Here is a 22,070-nt window from a genome sequence, read left to right as displayed (position 1 = left end):
GGGGTGTTTGACAATTGGTTGTTGGCTGTTGGCATTTTTAATTGGCTTGTTTGACCAGCTGAAAATGTTGGTTGTTTTGTTGACTTTTAAGCTAGTTGAAAAAATCAACTATTTTTGAAAATATTTGGTAAATTTAGGTATTGACTGTTGGTTGTTTATTAGAAAAATAATGGGTCCACAAGCTAAAAGCCAACATAAAAAGCTAACTGAAATAGCTTTTTAATTTTGGCTTAAAAGCTAGCTTTTCAAATGATTTAAAAGTCGTTTACCAAAACTACTTTTATTAGCTGTTTGACTAATCTACAAACCAAAAACCAAAAGTCAACTAAAAAGCTAACGTAAAACCAACTACCAAACATCACCTTAATATAAGTAGTAAATAAATGCTAAATATGTTGCTTCGGTACTCCTTCGCAGGCATTGAAGCCTAATAAAGGCCTAAGGGGATTCGTCCGTCAGTGTTTCGACTACTTGCCTTTAAATTTTGACATGAAAGGTCGTATTGCATGATGTATAAAACTTTAAATTTTTATCTGTTTGCTTGTTTGATTTATTTTTCATCAGTGTGCACATAGTTAACACTCAACCAGTTAACTTGAGATGTATACTTGTTCTCGTTTTGATCGAGATCAGAGGAGTTGCATAATCATCTTTTCGGAGACATTTAATAATGTTATAAAATAGGTCTTAAAATGTCTAATGAGTCTTAAATTATCTCTTTGAAGACATCTGATAAAATTATAATACGAAGGCTATTTTTTATAACTTTGGTTGAATTTCTTCACTTTATACTTCTAAATTAATTCAGTTAATATGTTTCGATTTTTTCAAAAGACGTTAATTTTAAAATATATTAAAAATAAATATAGTTGAAGCTCTTTGCAATTGCAATTAAAAACTGATTTAGTGTTCACTTTGCTCATGTATTTCATTTGAGACATGTATTTAATGATTGTATAATTAAATTTTGAAGGCTACTTTTTTTAATTGTGCAAGTATACTTAAAAATTATAAAAAGTTAATATTAGTAAAATTTACATTAAAAATCTAAGTGAATTATATTTTAACTCAAAAAACTCTTACATATTTGAAGTAATTAACACTATTTAAAAGCAAAAAAAATAAATATATAAATTCATAAATTCTTAAATAAAACAGCTGTCAAAATCGGTACCTAATAGTATTACACAAATATAGAGTTAATGCGAAAATTTGAAAAAAATAAGATAATTTAACAACTTTATTCAAAAAATAAGCTTCGTTCAATCTTTATTCCCAATATAAGCGTCCTTGCCTCCGAAGCTAGGCTTGGTGTATACTCACACTTACTAACAGCGAATATAATGAAATGGTCAAAATTTTAGTCAAAGATTATTTCGCTGTTACTAACAGCGACCTATTGTTTGACTGGTCAACTGGTCAAGTCGTTGTTAGTAACAACGATCTAATACGTTTCTAAATTTAGCAGCCTTCTTCCTCCTTCCTCATTTCACCCGATTTTGTACCAGCAAAACAACCCACGAAATCTCCCTCTACTTTCCACCATCAAAATCAACTTCAATCCTTCAATTAATCTCATCAAATTTTAAGTTTCTACTACTAATTAGTTCTGTCATCTTCCCACATTCACTTAAGGTACTATTTTTGTGTGTTTTTTTCTTTTTTTGAAAATTAGGGTTCACAAATTCCTCATCAACTTTCACATAAATGCAGGTTCATAAACTTGCAATGTACTACTTCTTGTTGATCTACAGCTTATTAAGGTACGTTTTTATTTTAAATTTTTTATTTGTTGTTGATTTTAAAATGTATGTCATTTATAGTGGTCATTTACACTTAAACTTTATGAATATGTCGAATGTACTTGTTATTTGCCATGATCTTCATAATGAGGTTATTTGTTCATGAATTTCATGTAGAAGATGTTTGAGTTAAATGTAGAGAATGTTTGAATGCAAACCCTAAATTTGAGTTTAATTTAGAGAATGTTTGAAAGTAAAACCTAAATTTAATCAATGTTGTTATATATGTATATATTTATGAACTTGATGGTGATGTTGATTTTGTACGTATTGTTGTAGAAATGGCTTCATTTCGTGTGATTGTTGTATGTTTTTGGAATGGTTCAATAGTAGCATTGTTAAGTATGTTGGGGAAGACGTAAATTGTTTACATGCAACTCAAACATGGACATGAATGAATTTAAACATTTTATATGCTCTAAGATTGGCATTGACACTACAAGAAGTACTGTTAATGTTAATTTTTAAATACAATATGAGTGGAGAATTATTAGCTCTTCCGGTTGAGGATGAGGAGGCTATAGATGCAATGTGGGAGTATTCAAAGTCTACCTCTATTCCTTCTTTAGAGTTATATGCAGAAGAGGTACCTCTAGGGAATTAAAGTCTACCTCTATTCATTCTTAAATGTAACTTCTTCTACTCCTTCTCATACGCCCGTCCTTACCCAAGAAACCCAAAATCCATTATGCCATCTTCCTCTTCTTCTTCTAATTACAGTAACTAAGTTATTGTTGAATTACAGTAGAGATGGATCCAGCAGCTTCAGGCCCTCGAGACCCTAGTGTGCTGACGATGTAGGCGGATCACAGGAGCAGTGTACTATGTGATGTCCAGGTTAGTCAACTTAGTATTTTGAATGTACATGCCTTTATACTTTAACTTTATGCTAATATAATCTTTGCGTTTAGGTGTTCGACGTAGAGACCATATACACCAGGCATCCCGAATCTACTCCGTGGGAGATTGACGCACGGATCATCCCCTACCTTCAGCGAGCGAGGTTGTATGACTTCCACCTCATCGCTTATGGGAGAGTCGATCGAGCGCTAGTCATGGCTTTAGTCGAGCGGTGGCGCCAAGAGACACATACCTTCCACCTACCTCTAGGTGAGGCTACTGTCACTTTACTTGACGTAGCTATGCTTACACGGCTTCCCATCGAGGGATATGCCGTCTGCACCGTTGGACGCCAACTCGAAAGTTGGCAAGATAAAGTCCAATAGGTTATTAGGAGTCCGACCTCCCCCAGAGGTAGCCAAAGGGAGTGGGTTGCGCGTAACATGGCTTGCGTAGAACTTCTCGCACCTCCCTGAAGGTGCTAAAAAGGCTACCGTTGAGACATACACTAAGGTGTATCTCTTATATCTGATTGGTGCTGTGTTATTCTCCGAAAAGACTGGCAACAGGGTACAGCTTTTGTACTTGACGTTGCTTGATGCGCCATGGGAGGTCATCTCCGGTTATAGTTGGGGTTCTGCAGCCCTAGTGTAATACCCGAATTTCCTCCTTTCCTTTACGATTCTAGTTTCGTTTAAGGGGTTGGAAATACCCCTGAATTTCCAACCCCTTAAACGAAACCAAAATCGTAAAGGACGGGAGGAAATTCGGGTGTTACACCTAGCTTATCTGTACAGAAGACTGTGTGAAGCTTCACGGAAGAACGTGAAGGAGATCGCTGGTCCCCTGATTATTCTCCAGGTAATACTAACTTTACATGTTAACGTTTTTCTCTTAATTTGTTTTTGAGAGTCGTTTATTTACTTATATCTGTAATTCATAGCTTTGGGTGTGGGAGCACATTCTCATTGGGCAACCGATGAGAATTGTGGGACGTGGTGCATTTGCGCCACCAATTCTTCCACCCCCACATGTGTCGTATGGATCGAGGTGGTCCTTTCATAGACGTACAAGGACCCACACAGGATCGGGCGTAGGGTTCTACCGCGATCAACTCGAACTACTTTGAGCTGACCAGGTAAAAACTTCACTACAACTTGTCTTGTAACTATCATATTGCGTAATTTATTATTTACATTTCACGTGTAGTTTCGATGAGACCCTTACCCCGTTGAGGCATACGCTGCATTGCCTCAGCACTCAGGGATCTTGTCAGGGGCGTGGAGAGCCTCTGTACCTTTGATATGCTTCGACATAGTCGAAGTGCATCTCCCTAAGCGGGTATTGCGCCAATTTGGGATGGTACAGGGCATCTCGCCGCCTTGTGACACAGTGGCGGATCTCCATCACAGCTCATGCAAGGGTCGGGAGCCCAAGAACTAGTTGGAGATCAAATGGCGCCATATAGCTCGTTGGGATCACAGGCTGGAGCTGGTGGCCCAAGGTGCGCCGATCGAGGCTGTAGGCGCACCTACTTCGGCGGATTACATGCCGTGGTTCCTCTCCATCACTCGTCGATGGTTGATACCACGAGGTATCATCACGACAGCCCAATACGTTGCCGTAGCACTGACGATGACACACTTTGTAAGTATTCTTCAATGTTGATTATTATCTATAGAACTTACATGTTATACATTTCATTAATACTTTAGTCTTAATGCAGGCACTGGGCATTGCATCTGTCATCAGCTCCACCCAAGAGGAGCCTGTACGGGAGATTGCCCAAGGCATACTCCTAGGGACACAGTTTCAGCACTTCAGTCCAGAAGTCGCTGTGCCCGACACCACTATGGATGAGCAGGGGTCATCTCCTCATCATGCCGACGTTCATCTTGAGGAGGTAGACTTAACGTGCCCCGACTATGGTGCCGGGTCCTCACAGGGTGCTGGATCATCACAGTATCGATCACCTCCCCTACTCAAGCGTCATGCGACGACCTCTTACTATCATAGGAGGCGTCGAAAACCGTCACAGTTAGACAGGGTACAGGAGGAGGATTAGCATTAGTATACTATTTGTATATGTTGAACATTAGTGACATTTTGTATATATTGAACATTTGTACATATTCAATATTTGTAATATTTGGACTTTTGTGTATAATTTGTAATATATAAGTAGATGTGTATATTTTTATCGTATTATCACACGTTTATTATGAATGAAATGATGTTAAGTACTCAGAGTTTTTGGCCAGGATCGACGTCGCTCCAATCTGTATTAATCTCAACTTCATAACCACAATCACAAAGCTCTTCAATAGAATGCTCCTGTGACATCTACGGAACACATATGATATAGTAACATAAGTAAACATCCAAAAATAATATTAACATTTATAAATTGAGAATAATACTAACATAATACTTTATGTTACCTTCATAATCGACTACCTAGAACAAGAATGATGAAATTTAGATACAATGAAGTAGGGAGATGATGAAGTTATTTATAGAACGTAATAACAACGGCTATTTTCAACTTCATAACGGCTGTTTTTCAATTTTACAACGGCTAGTTTAAATCATACAAAAAAGTTAATAAAAGTCAAATTTTAGTCAAGGGTCAGTAACAGCGACTTAATAGTTTGACCAGTCAACCATTAAGTCGCTGTTAGTAACAGCGACTTGACCCAGGACTAAATTTTTGACCATTCTTTTATTTCGCTGTTAGTAACTGCGAGTATACATTAAGCCTAGGTTTGGAGGCAAGGACGCTTATTTTGGGAATAAAGTTTAAACGAAGCTTGTTTTTTGAATAAAGTTGTTAAATAATTTTTAAAAAAATTTTTTTTCGAGTTAATGCCTTAATGGGCAATAGCGTCTGTTTATGAGAAAATTTGAAAAAAATAAGGTTATTTAACAACTTAATTCCCAAAATAAGCTTCGGAAAAACTTATTTCCCAAAAGCGTCTGTTTATGGGAAATAATGGAGCTATTTATAGAGCATCATTACAACGGCTATTTTCAAGTTCCTAACGGCTATTTTTCTAATTAACAACGGCTACTTTAGTTCATAAAAAAAAAATTAAAAGGCCAATCTCGCTGTTAGTAACAGCGACTTTGGCCTTTTAATTTTTTTTCCTCTTTCGCTGTTAGTAACAAGGATTTTACTCGAGGCTAGGCTTGGATGTACGGAAGCTTATTTTGGGAGATAAGTTTTCCCGAAACTTATTTTGAGAATTAAGTTGTTAAATAATATTATTTTTTTCAAATTTTCCTTTTAATGATGTGATATAATCCGCTTTCTTCCTATTGGACTGGACCATTATAATCATTCTTGAGATTCATTTTCTACAAAATTGTGACGGGCCCATGTTGAAGTCTTTAATTTAGCCCACTCGAATAATTTTAAGAAATCATGTAATCCTGCATAAAATTTTACCTATCATCTAATAGCTGAAAATAAAATTAGTCATTAACATTTACATCTTAAATCAGATAACTATATATTTATTTCATACTTCATTGAATTCATCTTGGAAAATTAAGGGTATTCAAAACATACATGACGATTTGATATTTTTCGAACTATTAATTTAATCCGACTTAACCCGACTTAAAAAATGAATTTATGATTATGTAAAATCAAAATGGATTTAAAATCCAATATTGAACCAAACCGACACACTTGATCCCTAATTTACACAATTGACCCAAAATAAATACGATGACTTAAATGAAAACCTCTATATTATATAACTATTGTGTAGATGCTGACATGCATGTGTTTCTAGTTCCTTCTAATAGAGAGTTTTCTCCCTCAACTTTGGTCTTTGAGTTAACTCTTGGAGAGAGAAAGTAGGGTATAACCGTATAACAAACGCCATAAACGTGGTCAAATTTGTTCAATTGTTTTAGCTGCGACCTGCATTGCTGAGAACCAGAGAAAAAAAAATGTTAAATTTTTGGCGCATACAGGTATCGGACCTGCGACCTTTTGCACTATTAGTACGACACTCTAACCAACTAAGCTAACAAGCCTTACTGATATCTTAGTTTCAATGTTACCTTGATATCAAATTTCTTGAACTACTAAATTTTCCCTAACCATTTTTCCTAGTGATGGACCAATTTTTTGCACGTCTTTAATTTTTATATATGATTGTATACTCATTTGTCCAAATAATTGTTTTTATCTATTGATTTGATTTCAATTAATTCTCCTAATACATTCAATAAAAATTAAAATATCATTATACAATTTTGATTCTGGCAAAATTAGTGAATAGAGAGTACTAAAGAAAGGTTATATACTAATTTGTCTATATCCATCCGACTAATTACCTTCATTAGTGTGCCTATAATTTTGTTTTATAGGTATCTTTATAAAATTAATGTAAATAGTGATACTCAATATGATTTAAAAATTTTAATAACCCGTAAAATTGAATTAATGTTTTGTTCGAAGACTTATTAATAAATATGGAATAGTCATTCATCCACTCTTAATGTATTATTGCTAAATTTTATAAATACTCACGTAGAAGCTAGTAATATCCACTCAAAAAATTATATTTGAAAAAAAATTATATTTGAATTTTTATTTAAAAGTTTTTATTTTTAAATATAGCAATTTAAGTGAAACATACGAGTGACAAGTACTACTTAAAAGATTATCTCAAAAAACCATTACTTAGGAATAAATTTGATAATGTCGTTAGGAGATCAAATTTCATGATGTTACGGTATTTTTATACTTTTAATTAAATCAAAAAGTTAAAATAATACTTCCTCCGTTTTCTAATGTTCTTCCCATTTAGAATATTTTATTTTAAAGAGAAAAATTTTATTAAGATTTTTAAGACATATAGATGAAAAAAAATATATTCATGTGAGATCTTATTAGATTCGTCTTAATATATACTTTTTTATTATATGTTTTTTGTAATTTTTTATGATGCGTATTTAGAGATATTAAGGTTCAAAATTTACTTTGAAAATTGTGCAAAAAGTAAATGGAAAGAACATTTGAAAATAGAATTACAATTATAAATTGATCACCTGTAGCATACATAATGCATCAATAGAAAAATTTTTGCAAGAGATACATGATATCATAATAATAACAAATTATGTGCGTAGGTTGAAATAATTAACTAATTTATAATATTAGTATATTTTGCATAACTACTTGCAAAACATGACTACTACATACTCCATAAAACAAAATTAAAGTATACTTAATTACAAAATTAAAGTCAACGATACAAATAATTTACTCTTCCATGTACTCATAAAAACCTTTGAAAAATAATCTAAAATTTGAGAAATTCAAAAATACATTTTTAAAAAATAATTAGATTGTAAACAACTTTTAACTTATTATTTAATTATTAGGAGCTCTATAAAATCAAATAATTTTTTTTTTCGGATTATAGAGAGTTGGATGAGCCGCTGAGAGAAAGAGAGGATCAGATTACATTCGAGCTTAAAACATTGTCCGAAAAAAAGTGATATTAAAAAAAAAATATTATTACTAATAATCTACTTAGCTCATACTTATCGAAGAGAAAATTAAATTAAATTAAATTAAAAGAAAAAGGTAGCACATGATTTAGAAGCTTCGCCGTTCAGACGCAGAATCTTTTAGTTGCCATGTGTAAATAAAGTGGATTTCTCGACCATGGAGCTCATGATGTCTGACTAATTAATAGTATAATCTGACCTTTTAAATGGCTTTTAATTCATTTTCTATCCAAAATTAATGGTTCGATCACACTCGGACTAGGCATCCAACTGAACAAAAAATAAAAAAATTTCATAACGAAAATTTTCTCTAAGCAAAGGCAAGCCATTGAGCCCTTTTATACCTAAGAACCTTTTAAGATAGAAATACGAATGTAATATAGGTCTATCTGATATTTGTTTTCACTTTAAATAAGAGGTAATTAGAATTTAAACTTGTGACCTCTTTTCACGCTAACTTTGATGTCACGTGAACAAATCAAGTCAATTAAAAATTTAAACTGATACTTAAGGCCTCAGCATATAATACATTCTCTAATAATCTAACTCTGTATAAGGTGAAATTAAAATTTTTTAATCACTAAATCAACTCATAAATAAATCATTTACTTTGCCGACTACAGTTCAAAGAAAAAATTTAAAACCATAATTCACAAAAACACCTTGATTAAAGGCTTTAATTTGCAAATATATATATATATATATATATATATATATATATATATATATATATATATATATATATATATATATATATATATATATATATATATATATATATTATCAGTAAAAAAATGTAAAATGTTGTATTTAAGAATTGGCAGTTGAGAGGAATTAAAAATAGTGGTCTGAGTAGTGAGAAGGTTGGATAAGATAATCAAAGCACTCACTAAGAAGTATAAGGAAGAAATGTCTTTCATTCTTGTTTTATCTTTCAACATTTTACTCCTCATGAAATTTGAAATATATATATACATATATATATATATATATATATATATATATATATATATATATATATATATATATATATATATATACCTCAAACATGCATGATTTATAATAGTTGGTACATATCCAGTTTATATTTATATTCTAACTCCGATAATTACAGAATAAGCTTTTTGTTCTTTTCTACCATGCATCTCTCTGTCTTCTTTATTTATCGACTTATATATGCCATTAAATTTGTACATATCCGGATGTTACTCCTTTGTCTTATGTTAACATTTGAGAATCTAATTTTTACAATAACTATTTTTGAAATTTTTAAATTGGAAAGCATTATATATAATTAATTAATTTGTTATGCTACTAGTGCAATAATAATGCACTTTAATTTGTACACTATAAATATAATTAACTGTTTGAATTAAATATTAATTACTGATAATTTTTACAATATAATTACTGCTTGGTGTTTAAGATATTTAAAACCCTCTTATTTTCTTTACTTGTACTATTTGATTTTGGCTCATTTGTCAATACAAGTTTTTAATCTTAAATATACACGTTTTCAATTTTAAATAATTCTAATTGTGTTTGAGTAAAAATTATAAAAAATTGATATTAATAAAATTTACAATAAAACGAATTAAACAACATCTCACATGACTATGCTGTAATTTATAGATTAAAAACAAATCATATAGTAAGAATAAATGATGAATAATGTTGAAAACCAAATGGGACAAATAAAGTGAATAGGAAGAAGAACTTCGTATATACTTGTGATTGATTTACCAATTTAGTTTAGCTTTGACGTATTGATGTTAATGCCAGGGCCGACACTAAGATTTTAGGGGGCAAAAAATAAATTAGGGGTCCTAATTATAAAATATATATCTATAATCACAAAATTATAATAAAAAAAAATGTTACACGCCAATAATAGAGTTCGATATTATCCTTTTTTTGTTTGATAATCATGCATTTATAATTCAATAATTAGTAAATAATAACAATTAACACATTTTGACTTAGTCGTTAAATGCACAATTCAATCACATAAGGTCGCAAGTTTGATACATATAAAGGAAAAATTTATCTATTTTTTGTGGGCGCTGAGCGCAAGCCGTTCTTACCTTTGCTTAGGGCCGGTCCTGGTTAATGCTTGAGACATCCAAATCCAAAATACATTCATCTATAATTTTCTTATGCGAGATGATATATTTCTAAAAAATAAAAAACAGCAATTTTTACAGAAGTGAATACTACTACTAAATAGAAAGTAGGATTTAAAAATAAGTTCATTTAATTGAAATGATTAATTAGTTAAGTTTTTAAAATTATTGAAGATGTCAAAATAAAGTGAAAACAATGTCAAAAATGATTAAATCCAATTGAAGATGTGTTTATGTACTAAATTTGAATAAGGTCATTTTCGAATTAAATTAGTTGGTTGAGTGCCTGAGATTTTGATACTACAAATATACAAACTCAAAACACAAGAAATTAAAACACCTGCATAAAAAGACACATTACTTAAATTAGATATTTCAGAATTTCATGGTAATTTACTCTAAATTAAAACTCATAATAAAAAAAAAACACTTGTCATTTTATTCATTTTTAAATTTGCAGGTGCAAGGATGCAAGTGCAAAGGTGGTGCCAAAATTCTCAGCAGGAAATTAAGAATAGTTGCTATCATAAGACAATGACCATCCAATTTTGAACTGGACGGACCAGATCATCTGATTAAATCACCCTATCGAATTTCAAATGGCTGTGATCTGTTGAGGGTGCATCATGTCATCATAGGAGGGATGCAATAAATAAATTGTGTAATGTTTACTGTTTTGGAAATTGGAATTGATTATGCTCATTAATATTATGGCAGAATGCCGTTGAACAAACATATATCTTCCGGTTCTCAGTTTAAAATGTAGGTTTATTATTTTTAGTACAAATTACATGTAAGAAGATGTTTAATTGTTTTTAGTACAAATTACATGTAAGAAGATGTTTAATTGTATATATCTTTACAAAAATAAAAAGTTTCACATATTAACTTATCACATAAATTTTATTAATGTTATTTTAGTTTAGCTAAATGTAAATTAAAAAACAATAATATTTCATTGTTCTAATGTTATTAAGTGACTCTTATTTAGTATGGGGTTTAAAGGGCTGAATGTACACAACTTTAACCTTATTATACACTTGTTAATGATAATAAATAGATAGCTTTCAATTTTGACCTTTGATAGGAAAAAATATTAGAATATTTACAATTTCACATGAATAAGATTTACACATAATATATATATATATATATATATATATATATATATATATATATATATATATATATATATATATATATATATATATATATATTGTATTTAGAAGTGTTGTTATAAGAATATTTCATATCCTAGTAGTTTTCATGGGGTCGAGGGGTTGTCTTTATTATTGACGTTACAGGTTGGCAAATCATATCAACTTCTTGAGATTGTATTTAGTCTGTCATCTTAAAGTTAGCTACGATGTCTAATCTGGTGCTTGTTTAGTTTGATGATGTAATAATATCAATGGATGTATATATTCAATTTGTATTCATTTAAATAAAATTAATGCCAAATTCATTTAATAAGTAAGTTAATTTATTATAAAATATCCAATTCATTTTCATTTTATAAAATATTCTCATATTAAAGAAAATAATTAAGAGAAAAAGTGAGACACACACAATAGAATAATATCAATAGTGATTAGCTAGCTTAACTCCACTCACCACTTAAAAGTTAGCTCCATGTTCTTCCCAACCTTATTTTGAGGAGTATATTTTTGTTAATTAACTAACCTTTTAAATTTCTTAAATTAATGCTATGTTTGAGAATTTTTTTTTATTTTAAAATATAGATTTGACTCAAATTTAGTGTTTGACAAATAATTATAATAAGAAAAAATTATTTAGAATAATTCAACCTTTTCATGATTTTCCTACAATAATCTCACCTATTGATTAACCATGAATAATCCCAACTTTAAGGGGTATTTGCATAAAGTAAACTTGAGTAATCCGATGACTTGCTATAGTAGGTAATTCACCAAAAAAAATAAACTACAAATTAATTTAAACTTAGAGAAAAATTTTGAAAATTTACATAAAAAATTCTAAATAATATAAAAATTCATAATTTTTTTTTACCATGGCTGGTAGGGTGCAGTTGGTTAACAGTACCATTCCGGACATGCATTCTTATTGGGCTCAGGTGTTTTTGTTACCCCGGAGACTTATTCATATGGTTGAGCAGGTTTGCATTGGTTTCATTTGGTCTTTGGATAAGCAAAAGGGTTCTAAACCCAAGATTGCTTGGAAATATGTTTGCTTGCCTAAGGTTTTTGGTGGGCTGAATATTTGTAATCTCCGAGTGTGGAATAAAGTTGCCATCCTGAAGAGCTTGTGGGTTGTTGCCTCCAAGAAAGATCGGTTGTGGATTAAATGAGTCAATGATTATTATATTAAGTGGGCTGACATTAAGTGGGATCATCTGTGATACTCAGTGTGTCTTGTGTCAGCTTGAGGTCGAGGATCAGAATCATCTCTTTTATGGATGTTGCTTCATTCAGGAGGTATATCAGTTTATATCTCACCATATTTTCTTTTCTTGGGTTTCTTCTTTTGAGCATGAGGTGCATTTGATGAGTAAGTTGTGCAAGAGGAAGCTCTACAAAGCTAGTACCGCTATTTATGGCTTGGACTGAGATGTTATATCAGACCTGGCTCCAAAGGAATGCTAGGACCTTTGAAGGGAAAGTCTTATCAGCTTGGCTTGTGGCTAACACTTTCATCTACTATGTTGCTACTAGACTTCAGGATGATAGGAAATATAGCCTTATTGTATAGTTTGTCTTCCTTTGTGTTGGTTTGTTTGTCTTTCTTGTGGGTGGTTTAATTTGTTTGTTGCCTCTCTTTTGTGTTTTGGGTGGCATTTTTTTTTTCGTTTATAATCTAGGTTGTAAAAGTTTTTTTTGGGTTAATATATCCTTTTAAATGTCAAAAAAAAATTCATAAATTTTTTTTGAACATTTTTTTCGACATTTTATTTTAATTTATTTTTTTTAAAAAAAATAAAACCTGCTATAGCAAATCATCTGGTCACCGGGTTTACTCTAGGAAAATAACCCCTAAAAGATAGGATTATTCATGGTTAATCAATAGGTAAGATTATTATAGAAAAATCACGAATGGGTTAAATTATTTCTAGGTAATTTTTCCTTATAATAATGCATAATGATATTATTTATTACTCTTTCTGTCTCATTGATTTTGCTAAATAAAAATTTTCTTTCAATTTATTTAATGTAGAAAAATCAAAGGAACAAAGAGCATCAATCTTTCGTAAACTCCAATGATAATCAATCTTGTAGAAATTATAAAAATAAATTGCTGATTATGTTAATGTAAACACGTTTTTAATTTTTGTTTTTGAGATGATTTTAACAGATTGTGAGTACAATAGTTATCGTGATCTGATCTCAATGTTAAAGTCAGATTAAAAAGACAAAGACTACTATAATTTCCATTATCTTGAATATTTTATTGTCTTGCTCAAAATTAGGAGTTGAAGAAATGTCAACTCGCTTTCACCCATTCTTGTCGCTCGTAACGGTGACAAAAACTTAAATTGAAATTAATATGAGTAACATTATAAATTATATATTAAATTCTGAATATTTAAAGAATCAAGTTATATGTTTAAAATCCATATCATTCAAATTGATATGGTGTATTCATTAAAATTTTGAAAATTTATTAAAAATAATTACAAGTAACTAATCATTTAAAATAATCAATAAAACTACTAGTTAACTTAAAATAATCTAATTAAAAATGAAAACTTCAAATAATCAATTACTAACTGAGTAACCTTTTACTCACCCTAAAGTATGTTTTCACTAAAAATTTAGGATTATTAGAAAGTTATTCTAATAGTATGAAATACTTTAATTAATCAATATTATAAATTATTTTAATTTGAGTGAATGAGTTAAAATTTAAATTATTTTGTTAAAAACTTCCTGAAAGTATGATGTAGGAAAATTGAAAAGAATATAAACTATAGAGTAACACTTATAGCATGGTTAATTGTTTATGTGATCTTAACATTAAGTCCACAAACCTTTAAATTAATTGGCTAGCAAGATCAAGAAAAGCAACTCAAACTATAATTTATATAATTGTATTAAATCATTTCTTTTTTTTTTTTAAAACAAATATAGCAACTTATCATATTGAGCAATGTTATGAGACATACTACACTTACAATGATAAATTATATAATTGCCACTATTTTAAGCTAGGTCATAATATAAGTGGCCAAAATCTTTCTAGGTGTTTTTGTTTCATTTTTTAATGAATAAATTTGAATACCTAACCAATAATAAACTAAAAAAATAAGTTATGGTTGAGTGGCCATTAGACAAGACAAAGGGCAACTCCCTAAAGTAGCAAATAAAACAGTATAGATCTCACTTACCCTAAAACAAATAACAAAATAAAACCAATATTAACAACATAATCAATTTGAGTCACAAAAAATAAAATAATTCTAACCCACCTCTTCTTTAAATTTCCTATTCATGTGATGATGTGTGCAATTTCCTTAACAAATACTCATCACAATTCACAATAAAGATATTGAAAGTGAAACTAAAAACATAATCCTTGTTCTATTTTACTTGACATATTTACCTATACACTAATTTTATTATTAATATTTTAATTATATATAATTAAAAATTATACTCCCTCCTATTCAGCTGAACTGTCCCATTTGACTTTTCACACTTGCCGAGGCAACATTTTAACTCTTAATATCTCAAATTATGCTTAATTAAAAATTATAAAAAGTTGATATTAATAATCCTTGTATTGAGACAAATCAAACAAGATCCCATATGACTATGTTTTAACTTATAGATTAAGAGTAAAATACAAATTAAGAGTGATAAGTGAATAGTGCCAAAAAAAAAATGGGACAATTCAGCTGAATAGGAGGTAGTATTAAGTTTATATAAATCTACTAAGACGAATTAAACGAAATTTTAGGTAATTATGATATAGCTTATAAATCAAGATACAATACAACCTATAGATAATTAATGAATAATGTAAAAGTTAAAATTCAACGCTTAAGCTTAAGCTGAATAGAAGATAATAGTTATTAATTTATTGTTTATTTTATAAATTTTTAAATTTTAAAAGTTCAAAAAATAAGTCAATCAAATTGAATTAAAAAAAATATAAATTAATATAAAATTAAATTTTAAGTATTTTAATTAATTTAAAAAGCCTATGCAATCGGTCATCGTATGCTCAAACCACAAGTGTGTTAGTAGGGAAGATATATAGAAGTAGAAGCCTAATAACATAAGAAACTAAGAAATGTACATAGAGAATATGGATTGTACAATACATTCAACAGATTGAAAAATCTTTCTTACTCATTTCAATCTAGAAATGTGCAAAATATTTATAATAATATAATAAAAAAAAATAATAATAATAGTAATAATAATCAAGTTAGCATTGATTATCACCCTAAATAATAGCTTAGGATCTACTTGAGCAACCAAAAAAGACTAATTAATTAATTAATATAATAATTAATACCCATCGAGATGAAACATGATGATCATGATCCAAAATTGAGGAAATTAAAGACAAGGGGTAGTATTAGTAGAAGAAGAAGGGAAAGAAAGAGGAGAAGAAGGAGAAGAATAATTAGAATAAGAAGTAGATGTTGTTATATTTGTAGTAGTTGTTCTTGTTGATGTAGAAGTAGTATTAGATTCATTAAAAGAAAAACTAGCCATTAAATCAATAAAAGCACCCACAATATACCCATGATTATTTTTACCATTAATCTTCAAATAACACCCTAAAAGCTCTTCTAATCCTTCCCAATCTTTCAAACCATGAGCTTCAATCATTTCCTCCATTGATCTTTTAAAATCTTCATATGGGTTATTTGAATCCATTGATAATATCTCACTTTCTTTGTATCCTTCTTCTTGATTTTCTTCTTCTTCATTTATATCTTCTTGTTCTTGTTCTTCTTTTTGGCGGAATAGCAAAGAGCTACTCCGCTCTGGTTCGAAAAAGAACCTATCAGAGCTCAACCCATGAATAAGATTTTCTACAGGATCTATAGAATCTTCTTCCGAAAAAGTGGAGAAGGTTCTAGAAGAGCAAGAAGGAGGGGTCACTTCAGCATCAAGAAAAGCAGAGTTGAAAGTTCGAAAAGGAAAATCATCATTGCAATTGGCCCGGAAAGAAAGAGTGTTTATGTTCCCACAAGAAGGAAAAGGCCATGGTGGGGAAGAAGGTAATTTTGAGTCTATGTTTTTTGATTGAGAAAGAAAAGGAATTAGCTTCATTTTCTTAATACCCATTAATGGAATTAAGTTGAAGTTAAAAAGAGTGGGTGTGGATGGTGAGATGTGAAAATAATGGGAGTAAATTAAAGAAGAGGAGATAGATTTAGTTTTGATTAAAAAGTATGGAGGTTTGGGGAGGTTGCGTGGGATTCATTAGTTGACATTAATGGTGGGAAGAAAGAGAGGGAGGGAAACAAGGAAAGAGAAGGAGATTTTAAAGGAGTGGTGAGAGAAACACAACCTTGGGAACAAAAATATGAAAGGGTTTTCAAGAAGGGTATTATTATTTGTCGCCACCCTTTTCATTTTATCGCCACCCCCTCTTAATGAAATTACGAATTTGCCCCTGATTTTTAAAAATTTACAAATTTGCCATTGAGTTAATAACTTTTCATTTTCATTTTTTTTAATTTTTTTTAATTATTTTTATTTATATTATTATTATTATTATTATTATTACGGCTATTATTATTACGGTTGTTATTATTATTATAACGGTTATTATTATTACGGTTAATAATAATAATAATAATAATAATAATAATAATAATAATTTTTTTAATTATAATAATAAAATTAATAATAAAAATTAAAAAAAAAAAATAAAAAATACCAGTCGCACAAAACGTGCGACTGACAGTCGCACATTTTGTGCGACTTATATATTTTTTTTTTTAATTTTTTTTTCTTTATTATTATTATTATTATTAAACCTGTATTAATGTCATAATTATTATTCTGCATTTTCCAAGAGTTATAATAATTAGTTTTCGATGTATGAGTCTCATTTATTACAAGTGGATATGGAAAGTTTACTTGTATTAGGCCTCATCTCCCAAAAAGTCTCTTCAGTTCCAATAGTATCCCAGAAATTTAAGTTCCAATAAAGGGTATTAATTAGTTTTCGATGGATGAGTCTCATTTATTACATTATCATAATTATTATAATAATTATTAATTTTTATTATAATGAGTCTCAAATTTAATAAATTAATTACACTAAACAAATTCATTACAATAAAAAAAAAAAAAAATTAAAACCGGTCGCACGAACCGGTCGCACAAAATGTGCGACTGTACAGTCGCACATTTTGTGCGACCGGTTCGTGCGACCGGTTTTAATTTTTTTTTTTTTTTTTCTTTTTCGAATACGTAAATCAATAACTACTTCTTACAACAACATTATCATAATACATATTATTACAACATTTACTAAATAACATTAACTAACAACAAACTCTTTCAAAAATTTTAAAAAAAAAAAAAAAAAAAAAAATTTTGGTTTTGGCCCAGTCGCACAAAACGTGCGACTGTACAGTCGCACGTTTTGTGCGACTGGGCCGAATCGAAAATTTTTTTTTTTTTTTTTTGCTTCGATTGATTTAAAAAAACTTACTTCGAATTTTTTTTGACGATTTCGATTCCAAAGTTTTAGCTCCGCTTAATTTTATGTGAAGAATTTGATTTTATGGAAGTGATGAAAGTGTTATTGAGTGGATTTGAAGTGTTTTTATATAAGTTATAAGCTTAGTGGCATTTTCGTAATTTTTTAAATTTCAGGGGTAAAGTCGTAATTTCATTCAAGGGGGGGGGGTGGCGATAAAATGAAATTGGTGGCGACAAATAAGAAATGGGTTTCAAGAATAAGGTGGGGATGGCTGCCTTAGGTAAGAATTCGTCTAAAATATTTTGGGCGAAATTTAATGAAAATGACAATTGAATTAGAAAAACTACGAGACCATTGCAAAAAAGAATGCAAAATTGAAAAGAGATGCAAATTGAAATGAACGAAAAACTAGGAAGTAACATAAATTTAGATGGATGAGGCCTATTTTACAATATGGTTGTTGGTTGTTATTGGTATTACTCCGTTGTTAGTTGGTTTAGGATAAGTAATTAGTAGGATTCGTTTTTTTGTTAGTAGTTAAGCTAAATTTTAATTACATTATATTTGGTAAAATTAATTATTATATCATCTGTTTAGTCGCTAAATCAATTGTATAAGCTAGTTATTTTAGAGATGTTGGGTAGAATCAATTATGTTGGTTGTTAATTACTAGAAAATAAGTGGACTTGAAAGTTAAAAGTTAATGAAAATGTTTATATCAAGAAAACAATTTAATTAAAAGCTTAAGTCAATTATAATAGCTCTAAAATATGTTTAATACACTATTACTCCCCTTACACGAGAGTCATTTGTGTTAATTACGACTCATACTCTTCTTATGTTTACTTTTCATATTATGTCAATAAACTAATTCAACTAAAATGATAAGCAAATGGTTATACTTGAACGAAGTTATAGTACTTAATTCTTCACTCTATCACTTCCCATAAATAGTTTTTTGTTTGGTTTAAAAGTTAATTATTAGAGTTTTTTTTAGCCGTTTGATAAAATCGTAAAAATAAATTTTAAATATATATTTCACTAAATAAAAAGTCAAAAGTCATATATTTTAAAAGTTATGATTGACATATCTTTAAATTAATTATAAATGTTTTATAAGTTTTTAAAATGATGTTAGGTCATGAGAAAATTATTCGTATTTATTAAATTAACGATTATTTGGTGCTAAATATTATAACTTTTATGATTGAAATATGATTCTCCCTACAATTAACCCTATCAGTATATTTCAAAAAAAAATCTATCAGTACCACTTACCTTTTTTAACACTTGTTGTCGAAGTAATATTTTAACCTTAATAACTTTAATTGTGCATAAATAAAAGATTATAAGAACTTGATATAATAATCCTTATATTGATAAAAATCAAATAGGATTCCACTTAATTATTTTTTTACATATAAATTAAGAATTTAATAAAAATTAAGAATAATAAGTGAACAGTGATGAAAAAGTAAATGAGACTAAAAGGCAAAATAAAAAAAGTATATACAATACTTAGGATTGTATTATATATAAGCCTTAAATTCAATTTTGGAATTGTAAATATTTTATGTTAAATTACATATATATATATATATATATATATATATATATATATATATATATATATATATATATATATATATATATATATATATATATATATATTTTAATCGAATATCTCGATTTTTTAATTTTTGTATGTAGTCTTTAGATTATTAAATATATTATTTTGTTTGGATAGATATTGGTGATGTTTCTGCTGTACTTTTGTGTCATTTATGGTATTAATTTCCAAGGTTGGATATATATATTCAAACGGCTCAACCCGCCGGTTTTGGAGAAAATTTAAACGACCAATGTAAATGGTGGGTAAAATAATAACAACTCGTCTTGTATGAGACAGTCTCACCATGAAGCGGGTTATATAATAGTCAATTTTTTCAATTGATTACTTTAACGACCTGTTTGATTAATAGTACTAAATGGTGGTAATGAGAATGATTTATAGTGTAAAAATTTCATCAAAAGTTTCATATCATTCCCAAGGTAATGAAACTTTGATTACAAAAAAGTTTTTTTGTTTATAAATTTCCATTACCACTTCTCCAATGGTAATGCATTTAAATGAATTTTATGAAGAATATGATATGATTGAAATTGAACAAGTATGATCATTAAGATAGCTAAGAGATTTTCAACCAAAATTATACTAATTTTTCATTTCTATTACCACTGTTTATTACCACCTATAAAAAACAAGCCTTAAGATCATAAGTAATCGTTTTGAGGTTATGACTTATGAGTAATCACTCTAAGACTACAAAAATTAATTATACTAAAATTATAAGTGATCACTTTAACGCTATAAGTGATCATTTTAAGACAAAAAATATATATTAGGCCAATCCAATAGAAATGGTCTCAACGTAAAACTGTCTCATTTAAAAATTAGTGAAATAGGAGTAATAAATTGTGGGTAAGAATTAAGATGTACTTCCGTAGTATATGAAACTATGACCATTTATATGAACTCACCACATAAATTGAAGAAAACAAAATTCTTACATGTAATGTAGTTTCATATATTGGTTACATTTGATTATTTACATATTCTTTTATTTAAGTATGTAATTTGAGTTTTTTTATCAAAAAAATATTGGAAATATAAAATTTAGTATTTTAACTAAATAAAACGTACATTTCAGCTTTTTAATTACTTATAATGTAATAGACAGTTCATTACTCAATCTAATGATTAGAATTGCTTGATCGAGGAAAATAGGAGAGATTTTGATATTTAATTTTTTATTTCAAAATAGGTGTCTAAATCTTACTATGAGTAATAGAAAAAAGTAATGAGGTTGATCCTAATATCATTCGGATATGCTCCAATACGAGCATGGTTTATCACTCTATCTTTTAACATTTCTAACTCTTTTAAAATCATGATTATAATTTAATGAGTATTCTATATTTAGTATAATGATGATATATATTGATGAGAATTGGAATTAAATTTAACCAAATAAAGTTAAATCGAATAAAATTGAATTGAATTGAATTGAATCATAACTATAGGTTGTGAAAAGCATGACCTTTACGCTTTTAAATGTTAAATAGAGATGGCAACATGTGGATAGGTATATCGTCACCTTAATAATCCTTGTATAGAATCTCTATCCGATCACTGCTCTTTTATGGAGTGCTACTACTATATAGCTATAGTATACAAAATTTTGAAGTCTTTTAATGGAGTAGTCAACAAAAAAATCATAACTCCTGTATTTAAAAATTAACGATCTTACACATTAATTGAATATTTGAGTTAATTTAATAGTCGGAGATTTTCTCTTAAAAACAAATATTCGATTAGATTCGAGTTTAAATGTATGTTACATAGATAAAGAATCTCTTATAAGTTAACACAGTCTGACTAGGAGACTAAACACTTGAAAATACAACCTTAAAGATGAATCGTTAGGCCATAAACAATACTCCACACAGTTATGGGCTTCCTAAGAGAATTGTGAAGTTAAAAGACATTATTTTTTGTTCTTATTATAAGAATTTGTTTCTCATTATCTGTACGAATATTAATTTCTCCTATCCTTCATTCTTGTAAGAAAAACCTTATATTCTTTTGTTTTAAAAAAAAAAAAAAAAAAAAAAAAAAAAAAAAAACCTAAGGGACCATCCAAGCTAGTGTCTAGAATAATAGAAATAACAACTACTAACAAGGAGAATGAAAGAGTATGGACCATGGCCTCAACTCTATCAAGTGTATGATGCGTAACAACTAACAACTAAACAAGGATGTGGATAGCATTTGGACTTTAGTATTGGAAACAAAGGATTACATCTTTATTCAGATATTCATGCCCACATTCTCACATGGGCTCAAACTTCACCTTGTTCCCTTTTCAATTTCATTGCGAATTTTGCTTGGATAATCTTTTTCGTTTCTCTAACAATTTAACTTGGAGATGTACAAAAAATTTAAGAGTAAGATCTTATTAATATTCAATTTATAATTATATCTCTTTACCATTAAAATTTAGTAATTTTTTATTTTAATTAACTAAACGTAATTTTATTTTTAAATTGGAATTTTCTA

At 29.0% G+C, this 22,070-nt stretch overlaps 1 protein-coding gene across 1 annotated transcript; it reads right to left on the bottom strand.

Annotated features, from left to right (window-relative positions):
* Positions 1–15,410: 15,410 nt before the first annotated feature.
* On the bottom strand, positions 15,411–16,824 carry LOC130814135 (transcription repressor OFP15-like). Its single transcript, XM_057680177.1, has one exon. The coding sequence runs from the start codon at positions 16,576–16,578 to the stop codon at positions 15,841–15,843; it is 738 nt and encodes a 245-aa protein (XP_057536160.1). The 5' UTR covers positions 16,579–16,824; the 3' UTR covers positions 15,411–15,840.
* Between the last annotated feature and the right edge of the window lie 5,246 nt (positions 16,825–22,070).

The sequence above is a fragment of the Amaranthus tricolor genome, chromosome 5, assembly GCF_026212465.1.
Source record: "Amaranthus tricolor cultivar Red isolate AtriRed21 chromosome 5, ASM2621246v1, whole genome shotgun sequence".
Lineage (NCBI taxonomy): Eukaryota > Viridiplantae > Streptophyta > Magnoliopsida > Caryophyllales > Amaranthaceae > Amaranthus > Amaranthus tricolor.
The sequence above is the reverse complement of the archived record's forward strand: the minus strand, read 5'-3'. Positions and strand labels throughout refer to the sequence as shown.

What these genes read in the sequence shown, in the direction of transcription:
- LOC130814135 (XM_057680177.1), bottom strand. Translation starts at nt 16,578, where the DNA reads ATGGGTATTAAGAAAATGAAGCTAATTCCTTTTCTTTCTCAATCAAAA.